Raw genomic sequence first — 17,943 nt, forward strand, 5'->3', positions numbered from 1 at the left:
GTAGCCCTGCGACAGACTGGCGACCTGTCCAGGGTGTCCTCTGTCTTCACCCTAAGTCAGCTGGGATAGACTCCAGCCCCCTGCAATCCTAAAGAGAACTAGAAAAGCACTCAGAGTGCAGACCTCCACCAAGGATAGAGAGGAAAACAGAAAACCCATGCAGTAAAGGAGCATGAACTGGAATCAAACCTGTGTCTCTGACACAATTCTATTTACAAATCACCTTCTTAACCAGTTGAGCTATCTGGACCACCTTGCTCCAATTTGTTGGAAGACATACTAACCTATGATGTTTTTGTCCTATTTCGGACCACATTCTAAAACGTACTAAAAAATTCAGTGATCCAGGGTCCTTTCCGGGTTGCCACCAAAATTAAATCAGCTCTTCCTCTTACCATAGTCTACATCCCCTCAAAATTTCATCTGAATCTGCCTAGGCGTTTTTGAGTTATCTTGCTAACAGACAGACACACAAACACCAGGTGTCACATAACCTCCTTGGTGGAGGTAATTAAGCAGTGTATAGATAATGAATGGATGGATTTTAGTAGCTCCTAAGTGTTGCAGACAGATTTATATCTGTGTTTAAAGCTTTGTACACATTCAGGACATATCACACATATGTGTTTGGCATGCTGAAGAAAAATATCAATAAGTAAACTTCCTGCAATCCCCCTGAAAATCTAGGTCTTTGCGATCACATATGAAATGAGACTGGACTTGTCACCATGGTAACCGGGAAAATGGAGGGAAAGCTTTTAACATGGTGAAACGATTTATCTGAACCCAGACTTTGATATCTTCCTGAGCATTTTCTTTCATCTTAACCAAACAACTAGTGGAAATGAATGAAAACGGTGAGTGAAAACAAAACTTGTCTAAGAATAATGTTTCAAGCACGGTACACGAATGCTGGTATCTCGAACGACCTGACCTCCTAAAACAGATTTTTGAAAAGAGAACTACTTCCCAAATGCCGTTTCCTTCCTAAAAGAGAGAAAGAAAACATGTCTTTTAAAGCAGAACTGACAATGCAGTTTAGCTGTGTCAAAATGTGGATTTTTGGGGGACATGGGGATAAGGGACAACAATGATGATCCCATCTGAACAATTTAAAAGATGATCTGACCATGTGAAAATCTAAAAAGCTGCTTTGAATCACAGCATCTAAACATGTGCAGATTTTGGATAAGTTAACTTCAAACCCAAACACTCAAGAACTCTGTGTACAGCTGCCAAAGTTCAAAGCACAACACCGCCAGTGAGAAGTATGTGTTGCTTCAGTGTGAAATCTCACTTTCCCCCAGAAACAGGCACGTAGCCGACCTTCACTTTTGTTTCTGCTCATGTGTGGTTTGCTTCTGTAATGACCAACAACAAGCGGAGGCCTCGACACATATGCTGTTTTAGCAGTTGGATGGCTCAGAGATTAGCACCCCTGACTTTGGCACACTAGATTGGTGGTTCAAGTCACAGTTGTCCAGTAAGGACGCTTGGGCAAGTTCCTTAGTGCTGCCCTGCCTACCTATCTCGTGTTGTATATACGCGACTTTGGATAAAAACGTCTGCTAAATGACATTGTAAATTGTATAATGTGTCTTGCTGGAATGAGGACATGTTCCCAAATGTGCACTAAACGCTCAAATTACAGGCATGACAAGCTAATTCTGGTGTAAAGTGTTTTTTGCCTTTATGGCTGTTATACTTTGGCCTGTTTCCTCTTTTATCCTTTACAAGGCAACCGTGTCAGAATTCAAATTAGATTTAGCGAGGCTAAAGTTGGACTGTATTAACATTAATCTCTGTAGAGAAAATGAGCTTTTTTTTTTTTTGTTAAAATGTAGCCTATATATCATTTCTAAAACCTTCCTTGGAAATCCCACACTATTTGTAATTCAGCTGGTTGCTGTAATGTTTGATACCAACAATGGAGTCATGATATAATAAATATATTACCACAGATGTGTGCACAGGCTATGCTTTTTGACTGGCCTTTGTTTGTAATACTGATACGATAGAAGCTGAAAGTGACTTCTACACACAGCCGCCACACACAGGCAGCTTCACAGAGATGGAGGCCGACAGTTCTTTTGATCTGCTACATATCTCTTTTAACCTGTCTACCTGTGTGAGTGAACATGGCATCAGAAAGACAGAGATTACCTTTATCTGAGCCGTGCTGACTGTCATTGCTGTACCTACTGTAATTTACAGCCATGCACCGCTCACTCGGAATTAGATGGCCCTTTTTTCATGTCTCATTCTAGACCTTGTAGGTGCGGTGCGAAGGCGATGCATTAGAGGCAGAGCTTGATATTGTCTTATGAGCGGTGCAGATCTCTGCTGCTTCCTCACTTGCGTCTTTTGACTTGAAGATTTTATGACCTTTGCTCCATCTACTGTATGAACATCACATGAATATGCAAAGTCAGCCAAAGGCAACGCTCAGCAGCGGCACACTGGCTGGATGACATTAGATGAGTCCACAGTGCAGACCCTCGCTGCCCTTAGACACATGCTAAGCTGCTGATGAGTCAAACACAACTCATTATAAATGTCTCTTCTCTCTTTTCTGCTGCATTCTCAGCGCAGTGAGCATCAGCCAGGGCACACTGTTACATGGCTTTAAGAAAAACAAGACATCTGTGATAATGCATGGATAATAAATTCTCAAAAATGCATCCTAATGGTAGAGTCAGTGTAATTACATGTGCCAGATTTACTGTCTCTGTCACTCCCTTTGCCCTTTTTCCCTCAATCTTCCCTCATCCTTCTTCTCCCCTTGTGTCTATAAGCAAATGTGCACAGGACACATTAGAATGGCGCTGGGTGAGTCCGACTGAGGCGGACTTCGACACATATACAGGCAGGGACAGCTTGCAAATTGAGAGTATGGCAGGCATTTGTAATTTATGCATTGCAAATACCCCTAATTTAGTTTTTCCTGCTTCAAAAAGGAACTTTTCCCATATCCACAATGTCATTCTTTCTATCCACAATTGTCATTTCAGATATCCACATTGTCATTCTTCCTAGGGCAAATCATGTCACGCCTACCCTTCATGTGTATGGGATTTCTCATTACAGATATCTACAATTCAGCGGAAAATATCCACAGTGCGAATTGTGGACAGTTTATTCTGACAAGTCATAATTCTAGCTCAAGATATCTTTAATTCCCCTGAATTTACGACATCTACATTGCCCTTTCTAGATAATCTTAAATTGGGTTTGAGCTAGTCGAAATGATGCAGATATCTTCAGCTGGAATCCCACCAAGTCAAAATGTAATTAAAGATATTTTGAATTACAGTTTTGACTTGGTGAATTGGCATTGCAGATATCTGTATTATGTCAGAAGCTATTGCGAGTGGAAGGTAGATGTGGCTTACATTTCAAACATTCTATGACACTGCATATGACATGCTGTTTTGACAGAGCAACTCTATGCTAAATTTCAACCACAAGTCCAGTGGAAAAAAAAAGAAAGATAGTAGATGAAAATCACATTCTTCACATTTAATGATTTTAGTGCAGATACATATTGCAAATGTAAAGATTGTTTCCAGACGTGTTAAGATGCATAGAAATATTCTGCTTTGAAAAATCATTAATAAGTTCATTGAAAAGGCCAGTTTACGTGCAGTGAAGGTTTCTGTCTAAGTTGCACTCCGGACCACGATTAGCTTCCAAACTCACTGTGATACCATAAAATCCAGCTTTTGTCTTAAAATGTTAGACAGTAGAACAAAACAACCCCATGCAGATTGTTGGTGAATAAAGACACGCTTTGTCTCATTTTACTGTGTAAGACGGTGGTGATTCAACCGACACTCAGTCATCAAAGCAGTTGCCGTTATAAAATGAAGGAAGTGACTTTTCACTGCCAGAGGCAATTTCAGGTCGTTTGTCAAACACAGAAGAGGAACTGGATTGTGACAATGAGCAGCAACGCTCATGATAGAGGAAGCAAAGAGCACCACCTACTGAAACTCACTTCATCAGTAGATAAAGCCTTTCTCAGACTGACAAATGTCTTTACAGTGATTACTTTTTAGAGCTAAAGATGTCAAGACGTGAATCGATGAGGAAGTAGATTAAATATTAACAGCGTTCCGTCAAACACCCACGGTTAGAACAAGGTTACACACAAGGACAAAGGGATAAATCACTCTTTCTATACAGCATGCTCATCTTGTGTTTTGAGACATAGAATATGCTAAAATTAGCTTGCTAACATGCTCACAAAGACGGTACTAAGGTGCTGGTAATTAGCAGTAGCATCTTTTTTTTTGACCTTCTGTTAATTGGCTGTATGAGACGGGTTAGTAGGGAGGCAGACAGGAAAGTTGGGAGAAGAATGGGGGGGGAGACCTGCAGCAAAGGGCCGTGAGCTGGAATCAAACCCAGGCAGCTGCATCTGGGACTATAGCCTGTTTATGGGTCGCCTCAAGCAGTAGTATTTTTAACTATGTTCGCTATCTCGGTTTAGGTTCATTTGATTTTTTTTTTTTTAATTTTTTTATTTTTGGTAATTGGCACTCAATCAAAAATAGAAAGTACAGCTGAGGCTAATGGAACTGTAATTAGTTTTGTAGGCCTTTGGGTTATAGACCAAAGTATTGAGCAATCTGAAAATGAATTAGAATTTTGTGTTAAAGGAAACATAGTCATTAGCATGTATCATCTGTAAATCATAAATGCCTGCTCAAAATTTTGTTACCAATTTATTCTGCAATATTGAGACATGCCACTTAATAAAAAAGTGACACAAGGAAGTTAGATCACCAAAGTCCTCTGAGGACCTTAAAAATCAGAGGCGAAATGATGGTAATGTATCAATAGTTTTTGAGATTTTTCAGTTTGAAATACAAATTCGGGGTTTCATGTGGACCTTTGGCTTTGCTCAAACTACAGACAAGTCTGTTTGTGAAATCAGATCTTTAGGAAAGACTGTATGTTCGCACTGGTAGGGCCAATCCATGGTTTCCGCAACTGATTTTAAAAGTTGACAGCAAATATACACACAGGTTTATTCACACTACAGTGGAAATCCCTGAGTTATGCTGAGTACAGGGAGCCAAAATGACACAGGATTTCAGCAGAATTTAGTACTTCTTAGCGTGTTTGGGCACCATCAAATCATGTACAAATAAAAGCATCAATCAAAAAATGGAGAATCTACTTGTACAATCTTCTATTATAAAACGCATTTGTTTAAAGCACCAATAATTTTAGACTGTACAAGGACGTCGATGGATTGGTGATGCAAAACGTACTCTAAAAAAGTCAGTATCAAACCACATTCACATTTGGTTTAAATGCCTAAAATTTAACATGCCAAAAATGATTTGGGCTGTGTAGTGTGAACAAGACCTTGACAAATAGTGGATCACAAAAGTCAGAGTAATGTATCCTCTGAGGATACTGACACTTCTGCTGCCACCTTTCTCCCATCTCCCCTCACTTTCGTGTTCTACATGGCGTTCTATAGGTTGGTCCGAAACAGATTTTTTTTTTCACTGCACACACACACACACAGCAGATGGACTGTGAAGAGGAAACACTATATTTGTTCAATTTGACAACAATCTTTTGCTTCACAGTTGCATACTTGCAGATATTTTACCAGCCTTGTTTCCATCCACAGCAGAATTATGCAATAAATAAACTGGTAAATAGTGTGTGAAACATTCACAGCAACAAACTTAGACTTTTTTTTCAGGGGTTTCTGGACAGCAAAACAGAGCTAGAAGAAGACTACATTAAGTTGCATTGATGAATGACTGAGTGTCTTCTGGATGTTGCTTGTGTCTGATCCAGCTTGTTCAACTGTCAAGGGACACATCGTTTTAGTTATTTACCCATTCAGCTACCATGCCTATTTGGTGTTTTTTAATATGCTGGAAGAGTCACCAAATGCAAAATAAACTGTCCGCATTATGGTAAAACATTTAAACCCTGAAACTGCAGTGCACCAAAGAGCCTCAAAAACATATTTCCGTGGTTTCAAACGCTTCTTTAACAAATTTCATCCACAAGTTGTTCATAGGTTTTAGCCTGGGTCAAAATGCTTTGGCTTCCCGTGAGCCACATTGTTAGCATGGTTTGAAGTTTAATAGAGCAAACAAAAGCTTACACAGCTCAAAAATTTAAATGATAGCAGAAAACTGGGAATATTCGTCAGACTTTGCAGCTTTGAAGCTAGTTAAATTGAACGGCTGCGCAGCCACTCAATACAAGCGTGGATTTACTTGAGCTTAATAGAGCTTTGGTGTACTGTCTGGATCTGTAGCTGTAGGATCTATTAGTCAATACACATACTGAGTGTATATGTATTTTTCAGATAACTTGCACATCAAAGCCCCAGAAACATTAATCATTTTGACTGACAAAAATCCATGCTGAGCATCTTCTGTGGGAGATGAGCTGATGAGATATAAGGGAAGTATGAAGTAGTTAAATGACGCAATATACCACATAAAGTGGAATCAGCTTTGGGTCAGTGAGTAATGAATAGGAGAGCAGGCTGTTGCTCTCATTTATAGAATGACAAGAAGCACTTCTAAGTTGTCACTAGACTGATGCATAATGAATGGATGCTTCTACAGGCCTGCAAGTACAAAGGAGGTTTGACTAAAGTATTATTAGGATCCTCAAAACACTAAATAATAGGAAGCACACTTCAGTTATTCGCTGCATAAAATCCTCTTTAAACCACATTTCCCCTCATGACTGAAGCAGACTGAAAGATGCTTCCTGAAATAAGAGTGGATCACAGCTTTATTAGCCGTAAGACTCATTTCACAGATCTTACTCCCTCTCAAACAGACACACAGTTTTCAGCTTCTCAGAAACACCGGGAAGGCCCTGAGAGGCTGTGCACACAATGTGGATGATCTAGACAAAGCAGTGAACGTGATGTCAAAGCAGAAGTAGTGACAAATTTACCAACTCTCATATTTGGAGTTCCGCTGTTACACACTGAGCAAGTGTGGGAAGTTTGCAGCTGATGCAGTTTACGCTTCACATGTTTCATATCCTGTAAACTCTCCTGTTTTTTGACATAGGAAAAATGCATTCAGATTTATAGTAATGTATACTCCACAGTTTAGTTAAGAAATATCATTTGAAAGACTTGGGATTCAGATTTTTAAAAAAAACAGTAGCAAACATCTTATTTGTTACAAATGTTACAACGGTTTATTTCATTTTTTTCAAAACTGGCACAAACAGCTCCAGGGAATGTACTTATTCTGCTGTTTTCAGTACCATAATCACAATAATAATTGCTCAGAAGGATGTAATTACAACAACAAACTGAAAAAAGGCACAGCCATGATATGATCCTGAACAGATTAATGTATTCTGTGACTGCGAGAGGGGGAGAAAGACGAGTTTCTGGACAATTCAGGTACAAATGAGAAAGAAATTTGCAAAGAAACTCACCAAAAGTCTCTGTCCATTTATCTTCTGTTTGATAACAGTGGCAGCACATCCTTGCAAGTTGTTCTGAGGGCAGTAAACATATTGATTTAGCAGTCTATTTACATTTAAACACGGTGATTAAGTGAATTTAATTCCACATTATTTAATCTTCCAGTTATACAATGCCCTGATGTGATGTGAACACTTGCTCGAGCTGTAAATCTAGCATGTATATGAGAGAAATGAAAACGTAAGCTTACACATGACCCATGGAATGAACTACTGAACTTTTAAATGACACAGATCAGCGTGCCTCCTTACCATCCACTGGCTTTCTAATGGTACCTTATTTTATATGCCATTTTTCTTGAACTCACCTTGGACATAAAGAAGGCTACTTGAGCGTGGTCCCACCCCTCACACTCCTCTCTGGACGGCAGGTTCATTTTTGCCTCGACGGGGAACCTCTGAGCAGGAGTGTGCTTCTGGAAGTACAGTAATAGACTGACCTGTCACGCACCGCGGCTCCAGCACTGCTTCAGCAGGGAGAAGTACACACAGGGAGGCCACCTCATTAAAACCGACACACACTCGCCATCTCCCCAATCCATAAGTAAAGCAGCAATTCTTGGTATTTTTGAAAAAATCTAAAGTTGTATTGGACTATCCACAAAAGGGAAGCGGGGACTTCCTCAAAGTCATCTCTATAAAAGCCTTGAGAAACAAGTGTCATAATAGCGGGACTTGGTTTTCCCTTTTTAGCTCAGGCATGCCTCATTGACCGTCAGATGAAGTGTGTCATTTACTGCACATTTATTTTAGTATCCATCCTATTTCTGTTGACTGGATTCCAGTTTAAAGTTTTCAAAGATTACTCTAGCTGCACTCTTAAGTGAAAGGTCTTCATAGAGTATGCGTTCAGTCAACTTCTGGAAAGTTTCTGTTAGGAAATGGGGTGTTACGACTGCGATCAGTCATACAGAGAGCCAGTACAATAGTGAGATTTAAAAATGCAATGAAAGATTTAAAGACTGAACTGTCTAAGAAATATATACTAATCGTCTACAAAATTAAAACCACATGCCTTATATTGTGCAGGTCCAGCAAGTGAAACAATTCTGTGCCATTAGGGGGGGACTGTGGTGTCTGGCATTGAGCTGCAGATGCTTTGGCTTTTTCATGGACCGGGCAGCCTCCATGGATGCTTGACCAGACTGGGTTTAGGGAATTTGAGGCCAGATCAATGCCTCAGGCCTTTATTATGTCCTTTAAGCTGCTGTTCAAATCGGTCTGCCTGGTTGGGAACAATGCTTATTAGTTATTAAGAGTTTCCAGTACTTGCCAAGCTCCATTATAAAGTACATCCCGTTCTTAAAACCAGGACCATAATATATACAGACACACATAATGTGTCCTTTTTCAACTGTACAATGTTGTAGCAGAGTCGCAGGTGAGCTGATGTGCTGGAGTTGCACCAAGTGTGGAGGGATGGATAAAGAGAGAGGGGCTGGGACCTCATAGATATGTGCATTCTAGAAGAAGCTTGGCTTAGAGGTCTATCTATATAATTTCAGGGCAGAAAGGGATTATTTTCACTGAAGTACCAAATGACTCCTTTACACGTCCAACATTCAAAATACATAAGTGTTGTCGGCACAATGGACTTAAAGTATGAAGCAGAAATCTCCCTCTCATGCAGACTGACAGCTCTATTATAATGTTGAGTCTTGACAGCTGTTTTCTAGCATACTTTTCTTATGAGTATATTTCACCTGACCTAGACTATTGTAATATTTGTCCTGCTGCTATGACCCTTGACACTATAATGAGTTATAAAAAGAATGCTGAAACATTTTTATTCATTTTCAACACTAAAATTCAATGTGGGTGTGTTTGGATTCCCCATGTTTGCAGCCCAGGAGCCCAGGGAACAAAACGCCAACTAGATTTGGCCGTCACTCTGTCCTCTCCAAAATGAACTGAATATGTATGATAATTACAATTATCGGATAATTTTACCATGCACCCACGGAGCTACTGCAGAAACTTAGAAGAGAAATTGGATTCATTGCTCTTGCAGAGGTTGCTGCTGGCACTGTAAGAGCCATTTGTCTGAGAGGTGTTAGAATTTCATTGGGCTCAGCTTGGATGAGGGCCAGCACCCTCATATTACAGCTGAGTGATTGGAGGGGTAAACAGTCAAACAATTAGTCTGCTTTGCCCTGTGACACCTGTTAACCCTCAGAACTCTATGCTAATGAGAGCCGTGTAATAATTTCTGTCTTGCAGACAGAAGCAAGGTGTGCTTATTAAAGCGATGAAGTGAACAGAGGCTACGGTAATTAGAGGTAGAATCTAGGCCTGTAATGATTTTATCCCCTTTGCCTAAATCAACAAATCATTCCTGTTTGGTCTGCTGAAGCAGATGCACTATTGTAGATAGCGACGACAAAGACACTTAAACCTTTTCTTTTCACGTTGTTGACCGCTGTGAGACAGGAATCCAGACAACAGGAGGCAGTGGTTTATGTTGTAATTACCTCTTTGGGTATTAAAGGAAGAGATGAGCTCAGCAGATTGAATCTATTTTCAATTTGCGTACCTGACCGCTGCATATGCAATTATATTCCCCAGATAAACGCTCCTAATCACAAACGGCTTGCATATACAGTACCTGTACGTGTGCAAAGGCCGTGTATGAGCTTTTGGGCTCTCGGGGGAAATGCCCACAAAGGCTCTCATTTTAGGGAGTAAGCTAATTAAAGCGGTGGAGCAGATGGTGCAGACTTGGTCCGGACATAATGAGACGGTGAGTGGCGAGACGAACTGGACATGGCAGGACAGCTGTGTGGGGTTTGTGAGGTGACCAGAAATCAGGCCTCTCCCAGGAGTGAAAGAGTGAGGCTTTGCTCAAGAGAGTGGAACTACAACTCCATGAAAACTTTTAGGCAGGTTTTTAAGAAGCCGTTGGATCAGGCAGTGTTTACTTCACCCACTCACGTGTTTGCAGAACAATTTTTACTGGAACTGAACAATAGCATGCCAACAGGGTGTTTTTATCTTTTCCTTTTTTCTTGCATCCTCGATCACTCGATCTTGGCAGGTGGTTTTTGGTAAACACCAAATCCCCAGCACCTGTTGCCAGTCTTTTTTTTTTTCTTTTTTTTTCTGCCAATTATTACCAACTCTGCTCCAACCGACGCACAGACCCACCGTTGAGAAAACAGCAAAATATGACAGCCTCAAGTGTAAAATAAACAACTGCGGCATTACCAAAGTGGGTGTTCTTCCTGGATGGAAGTTAAGTTCCACATGACGACAACAACAACAACAACCAAAAAGCTCACAAAGACAGGAATTCCTAGAGGTGCAGAATTACTTCGGACAGCTCGTCTCAGGAGAGATGTTCCGCTCTCCTATTGCACCTCGTCTGAGGAAGAGGTCCAGGTCACCAGAAGCCAGTATTAGCAGGCATGAAGAGGTGAAGTTTGAGGATGTCAGACTGCACCTGTTGGAGAGGAAAATGGGCAGCAGCAGGAGACGCTTTCTGACCCAGCTGGCCAGGTCAAAGGGTTTTATCGTAGAAGACACTCTCAGGTTAGAAAAAAGCTTGCCATTTTGCTGTACACTGACTGAGTGGGGCTCTGTGCCTAAAAGCTTTTCTGAATGCAAGACTAAAAAAAAAAACCACGCTCACGTAGAACACCGAGGCATGCTGAGGTATTTTTGGGGGGGATTTGGAGTTGATGGTGCCAGGCAGGATTGTTGACTTTAAAGGCCTTTATTGTAATCCTGCTGGAGTGGAAGGTCATAATAGTAACTGAATGCCTGTTTCAGCGTGGTTCCACTGTCAAAAAGTCACGCTTATGAATGGTAAATGAAGACTCATTTTCATGCATAAATAAACGGTCATTTATAGTTGGCAGAAGCAGTTAAAATGTTATAAATTTTGAATTTAAATTGAACCTGCTCCCCGGATGTGCACAGAAAAGACTGATCAGGCTCGACAAAACTCACACCAAGACACTATTGAGACGACCAGTTCTCCAATTTTACTTTGTGGCATTTTCTCACAAAGTTCTAGGTTGTTTTTTTTTTTTTTTTTTAAGTTAGATTAAGGTCCAATTAGCTAATTAGAGAGCCAGTTTTGTCTCATGAATAGTTAATTAAGAAGGATTAGGGCATCCATCCTGCCTCTGCCTCACCTTAGTGAATTTTCCCCCTGAGCCATAACTCACAGCTCCTACACGAATACGTTTAAAGAAGGGGAAGAAATTGGCTCAACCAGCTACAGTGGGGAAAAGTGGCAGTGAGAAAACATTAGAAGAAAGGTAACAGAGCACACACCAACTTTTTTAATGAGTTTGGTGAAAGTTTTTCATTCACTTAATAGGAGATGTTTTGTGAGCTTGTGCCTCACAATGATGAATCCTCTATTGTGTGGTAATTATGGAGCAGTGTGTCTTTTTTCATTTTTTTTCTATCCCTAATTGAAAGTATCTGTTAAATCCCAAACTGTGAGCACAGCAGAAGCCCACTGCTTGACACCGGTGAGGGTTCAGAGTCGGCTTCCTTTGAGGCTACTGATACTGTGGGTGCAACCTTCTTTTTTGGAGAGCGTAGCTTTGTTTTAAAGCCTGGGCAGCCTCAGCTCAGAGTGTTTGGGTATTCTATTGTTTTACTTTCTTTCTTGATTTAATGAGGGTAGTTTTTACTTATTTTTTAAAATAACATTACTTTAAGGTTAAAAAATAGTTGAAGTTAAAGCATATGATTTAGGTGCTTTGTGTGGTGTGGAGTCCAAAAGCCCCCGCAAGTATAGTGCAACCAGTGTGTGTATGTGTTTAAATGTGTGTCTAAGTGTGCCTGCCAGCCGTGCGCCAGCTTGGCCATGGCAGCATTCCCAGAAACACAGCTTGAGCGCTCCTACGGTTACACTTGGCTTGATACAATTGTTTGAAACCAACGGCAGGAAGTAGAGCGTGCCTGCCTCAAACTGACATTAATTCTGCAAGCCGACAAAACTGATATCAGCTGCAGTTTGATAGCAACACCTCCTGTATCTGTCTAACGCAAGTTATAGGCAGGCTGCCTTGAGCATATGGTCAGACACGCTGTGTGCTTTCCTCTGCACATAAAGAAATGTGCTCTCTCTCTCTCTCTCTCTCACTCACTCACTCACTCACTCACTCACTCACTCTCTCACACACACACACACATGTCTCCCTTTGCCCGTGTTTCAAGCCTGGTGCACATGAACATGGATCCAAATATCGACGTGTATGTCCTAGTTGACTGATGAGCCGCTTTCAGTGCTGTTTCACAAATGGCAGACACACAAACGCTGACACACACTAAGGTTATGGGCCCATAAGTTTATGTTTTGACCACTAATCTTTCAATAATTTCAGCGTTGTTATGAAGAAACATTGTTTTGCCCATCAACTTGGCATGCCGAAGAAGTTTAAATACAACAATATGCGAGACTTGGGTGCCACTGCTGTGGAGAAGTCAGCCAGAGGCATGAATGGGAGTGGTAGGAAATTCAGAAGGCTTTATTGTTGCAACCAGTTATCAACAAGGCTGTTGAATTTTATCAAACCGAACTGAAATCAGCTGTTTGCAGCTCAAAAGTGAAAAGCACTCAGAGCTCAGTACTCCACCAAGGTTGTTTATTCTCCCATTTGGCATTTTTTGTGGGAATCCAGGATTTGTTCATTAGTTGTTGATGATCATAAATCACTGCAACATAGAATGTGGCTATTTATTATAGATGTACCTACAAACAAAATTACCTTGAGCACAGGCGTGTGTTATGAATGTGTATGTTATGTACGGATACTGAATCGTTCACCTAAATATGCAGCAGGTGGTGGGAGTTGATGGGACTCGGAAAGATCCTCACAATTTAATCAATTATTCCTTGTATGATTATGGATGACTAAGTCCTGATAAGTCCGCAGGGGTTGATTTGCAGTAGGATTGTAATTGTCAGCAGGCAGCTGATGTGGTGTTCACTTGTTGCCATAGTTACAGTGATGCTGTGCCGCTATCTCGCAATACAGAAGTCTTTAACAAATCTGTGGATCCAGACTATAAGCTGCATCACTGTCAAAATCTAATCACCTGGTCACTGTGTCATTACTGCCCTCCCCTGAAAATATCAACCAACTTCTTTTCTGTTTTTGAGTAATGTTGCAAACAGATGGACAGACAAGCCAAAGTCGATCGTTACTTACTCCTCTGTGTTCCTTGGTCGAGTAATTATTTGGTGTGACAACTGAAAATTTCATGACAAGTATTTCATGCAAATTCAATGGAATTTGAAATTCTATGGGGAAAAATGGACCAGGACTTACTTCCAGAAGAATTGGCACCTAGAATAAGTAACTTTATTTGGTTTGCATTATGAACTGTATAGAAAGAATAGCAAACCCTCGGTGACGTTACCCATTGGTTTTCTGATCTATCCACCTGTGAATCAAAGTGACCGTGGTCGTAATCGTGCATAACTTCAAGCCTTGATGCAAGTTAAACAGGTGAGTTATATACAAACTCAACCAATGTGCATGAACAAGAAAATTAGCTATAGATACCAAACGTTTTTTTTGTATCAGTTTGTAAGCACACTTATGTCTGCTGTTGGACATTTTAAGATTGGGCTCTGAGGGGATTGATTACCTTTTGGAGCAGCCTCACATGGCCTTTTGCGGAACTGAAGTTTTTGGCACTGGTACTGACTTTATCTTTTAGCCCTGGAGGTTTAGTAGTAGAGAAGAATAAAGCATGCAGATGTACTCTAAATTGTAAGTCATTTATAAAACAATGGGTTTTACATTTCAGAACAAAAGTATTCAAACTGTCACCAGCATGTCGTATCGTTAGCAGTTAGCGTGCTGATCATCCTTACATTGGTCTCACTAGTGGGTTGAAAACACAATAAAGCTGTCCCCTATTTACAAGCTTGTTAAAAAAGAATTCTTTTACAGGCATTTTAAACACATTCAATGTCCACATGCATATTGGAGTAAAAGCTAACTGGTTTGACCATGTCAGCATCCTATGAGTTCATGATCCTTGAAGAAAATCTAAAAATAAATCTGAATGTTGTACATATGATAAAGGAAGATTAGCATTAGATTAACTTGTTTACCTTTCAAAAATAACAAACTGCACACAGTCAATGTGGAGTTAAATTCTTAGATTTTTTTTGGTTGTTGTCAGGTTAAAAGCAAAAATAACATCCAAATTACTGCCATGCTCTGAGACAATTGCTGTTTGGAGGAGCAGTTAAACTAATCTCTGTGGATCAAAATGAGATATTTGTAAGATTTTTCCATGAAAATAATCCCTGACTGCCTTGAAATAGCTTTGATCCACACCATTGCTTCCTTTAGAATGTGCAAAGCTATCAAGTCCTTCCTTCTCTCTCACCAAACGTGGCAACTCGGGCACACCAGCTCACAAATGAATACACTGTCAGACTCTGCAAAGCCATTCTACACTGCACAAATTCAGCCATACATGTTTAAACTGGTGGGCTCCACAGTGGGGTAGTGGTTAGCACTTTCGCCTTGCAGCAAGAACATCCCCAGTTCAAATCCCGGGGTGGGCCTGGGATCTTTCTGCATGGAGTTTGCATGTTCTCCCTGAGCATGCGTGGGTTTTCTCCGGGCACTCCGGCTTCCTCCCACAGTCCAAAAACATGCTGAGGTTAACTGATTATTCTAAATTGCCCATAGGTGTGAAAGTGAGTGTGATTGTTTGTCTGTATATGTAGCCCTGCGACAGACTGGCAACCTGTTCAGAGTGTCCCCTGCCTTCGCCCGACGGGATAGGCTTCAGCACCCCCCGCGACCCTAATGAGGATAAAGCGGTGTATAGAGAATGGATGGATGTTTGAACTGGAATCTGAAGAGAAATAATGATCTTGAAAGTGCCAGCCGACAAGATTGGTTCTTTAGGTTTGTTACATACGGAACCCTAAAAGTTTGAAGCTCTGTTTTTGGAAACTACAGTTTCCAGGTGGAAATGCTCAGTCACAGCTTCTCACTTATGATACGTCTTCCAGCATATCGGAGACACTATGTGGACATCTATATTTACACTGGAAATAGTCCATTGGGCACTTCCTCTTATTGTTTACCTCTGATTGGACATCTTCGGCAGCAAAGCAACTCTTCCTGAATGAATAAAATAACCATTTCAGTCAGTAATTTCACATATGTATGTATTTATTATGCTGTCTTGAGAATTTAACTGCTTACAGCAATCACACCAATCTCTTTGCAGATGGAGCAGGTGTAGAAAGTAAATAGATGAAACCAAGCCGCAGTGAGAATATTTGTTCTGGACATACGAGACTGTTGGTTTTCACATTTGGAAGGAAGAGGAAGATAGCTGTTGACAGGAACAGGCCAGAGAGATGACGTCAGTGACTTCTCCATATTATAACCCATTGACTTTAGCCTGTCCTTGTGTCTGGTCTCAGAGTCCCACTTATTCTGGGAAGTGCAATCTGGTGCTGGACTTGTTTTGTTGCTCATTTACATGTCAATCTTTCACTTTATTTTCCGTATAGCCACACGTTAAGATGAGGATCCAAATTTTAGGAATACCATTTATCTAGGGAAACATGGCTTGAGGAGAGAGTGGTTTTTCATGATCTTCAATCTTGTTGCAACACGGCCATTCAGCCCCTTGTGATTTTAGAGGCAAGTCTCTATTACTGAGGTCAGACAGCTGTCCATGCCAAGTGAATTTAAGCTTTTGGAGATAATAGTTGTGTCCCTTCGGTACTTCAGATGTGTGTTTGAGAAGCTCTTTATCCACATCTTTGTGTTGAGGAGGATTTTTTTTAGTTCAACATGCAACATCGGTGGCCACACTGGTGTGTCGAACAGATAGAGGATTAGTTTCACCAGTGATTTGGCCAATTAGACCTCCGCCTGAGCTCTGCTGAGACCTCCCTACAGGGGTCTTTCCACCGATTTCCCCATACCAAGAGATGGAGAAGAGGAGCATGCTGAGGGTAATTATGCATGGCTGGATGCGCTGATTGGGTATGGTAGTAAGACGCCGCGGCTGGAAGCAGAGAGAAGGACGCCGTGATAAAAAGTCTGTGAAGAGCATCTCAGAGGAGATGAAGGAGGCACCGATTGAATGAGTTCAAATATCAAGCTGTGGAGGAAGGCACTGAAGGTCTGCAGTGATTGTTTACCCAGTGTTGATCCCCAAACACCCCAAGCAAGACTGTGATGCTGAGATCTGAGCTGCATTTCAAAAGCTTCACTTGCACCCGTGCACTTGCTGAAGGCTGCTGAGACTAAGCCAGCAAAGTTCTTTATTGTTAAATCGAGCAGTGAAGAAAAATCTTTCAATCATACTGGAGTGTGTCTGGTGAAGGGATCAAACTAGTCGTGATGCCCATTCACATGTTGATGATCTGACCCACGAGTACCGAGTGCGTACTTTGAATCAATACTTATAGACAGAGCAGAGGCACACTCTCAGGGGAGGCAAACCAGGGAAATGCTTGGGTTCCTCCCAAGAAAAGGGACTTGTGACGGCTGCTCATATTGGCACATTTTGTAATGATAACTCCTCACACCTCCCGTAAAGACACAGTACAAATAACTGCACTTCAGTAGCTAGAAGAAAACCCTTTCTATCTACTGAAGGCAACTGCAGCTTCAACCACAACATGCAACATAACTACATTCTGCCATTTCAATTCTTTGAGCATATAGGAAACAGAAAAATGCAAGTTTGCTATCGTAATCTGTGTGGCTAATTTTTAATTGAAGATAGTGACAGTAGGGAGGAGAGGACTGCTACTCAAAGAGAACTAATGGGCAGAAGAAGTGGTGCTTGCTCTCATCTTTCAGCTCAACCAATCAGTGTTTGTCTTCCCAGAATGCAACCGATTAGCGTTGAGACTCGCATAGCAGTGTTACAGAGCCAGTCACAAGTAGATACTTCTTACTCATCTGAAAACAACTCTGACAAAGGTTCTACAGGAGGGGATCTTGCGACAAAGATTTGGGGCACCTTGAAAAAGCCTGCAGGTTTCTACTGTGGAAAACCTATCAACCTATTGAAAGTCAGCTGAAACTTGGGAAGTGCTCAGAATGATGTAAAACACCTAAAAAGCACAAAACATATCTGTCAACATGCTTGGCTGGACACTCGTCTTCAAACGCTTAAACCCTAAAAGTGTTTTGGCTGCATCTTGTGTCCTTGTGAAGCTGTTGTGTGGACAGAATATGTTCATGGGCATATGAACACATGCCAAAGTAGTTGAAATATAATTTGTAGGGGTTCCTGCTAAAGTAGGTGTCTCCAGGAACGCACAATAACACACATATACACCCTTCAAAGTCAGATGGACAGACTCGCAAAGTTAAAACAGCCACATTGTTGTAGCTGGTAATTACTTGTAGAGCCCCCAAAAATATATATTTTCTAAATCAGGCTGATAGATTTGGTTGTTTCATGTGGGAGATTTCAGAATCA

At 41.0% G+C, this 17,943-nt stretch overlaps 2 protein-coding genes across 2 annotated transcripts in view; one reads left to right on the forward strand and one right to left on the reverse strand.

Moving 5' to 3' along the window:
• The window catches only part of blnk (B cell linker), a 29,212-nt gene extending 21,140 nt beyond the window's left edge, over positions 1–8,072 (reverse strand). Inside the window, exons 1-2 of the mRNA XM_022217500.2 lie at positions 7,806–8,072; positions 7,450–7,512 (exon numbers count right to left, since the gene is read on the reverse strand). Coding sequence (XP_022073192.2) covers positions 7,450–7,512; positions 7,806–7,874 — 132 coding nt within the window. The 5' untranslated portion in view covers positions 7,875–8,072. The remainder of the gene's footprint in view (positions 1–7,449; positions 7,513–7,805) is intronic.
• A 2,239-nt stretch (positions 8,073–10,311) lies between these two features.
• The window catches only part of dntt (deoxynucleotidyltransferase, terminal), a 123,779-nt gene continuing 116,147 nt past the window's right edge, over positions 10,312–17,943 (forward strand). Inside the window, exon 1 of the mRNA XM_022217234.2 lies at positions 10,312–11,025. Coding sequence (XP_022072926.2) covers positions 10,832–11,025 — 194 coding nt within the window. The 5' untranslated portion in view covers positions 10,312–10,831. The remainder of the gene's footprint in view (positions 11,026–17,943) is intronic.

This window comes from Acanthochromis polyacanthus, chromosome 15, assembly GCF_021347895.1.
Source record: "Acanthochromis polyacanthus isolate Apoly-LR-REF ecotype Palm Island chromosome 15, KAUST_Apoly_ChrSc, whole genome shotgun sequence".
Taxonomy (NCBI): Eukaryota; Metazoa; Chordata; class Actinopteri; family Pomacentridae; genus Acanthochromis; species Acanthochromis polyacanthus.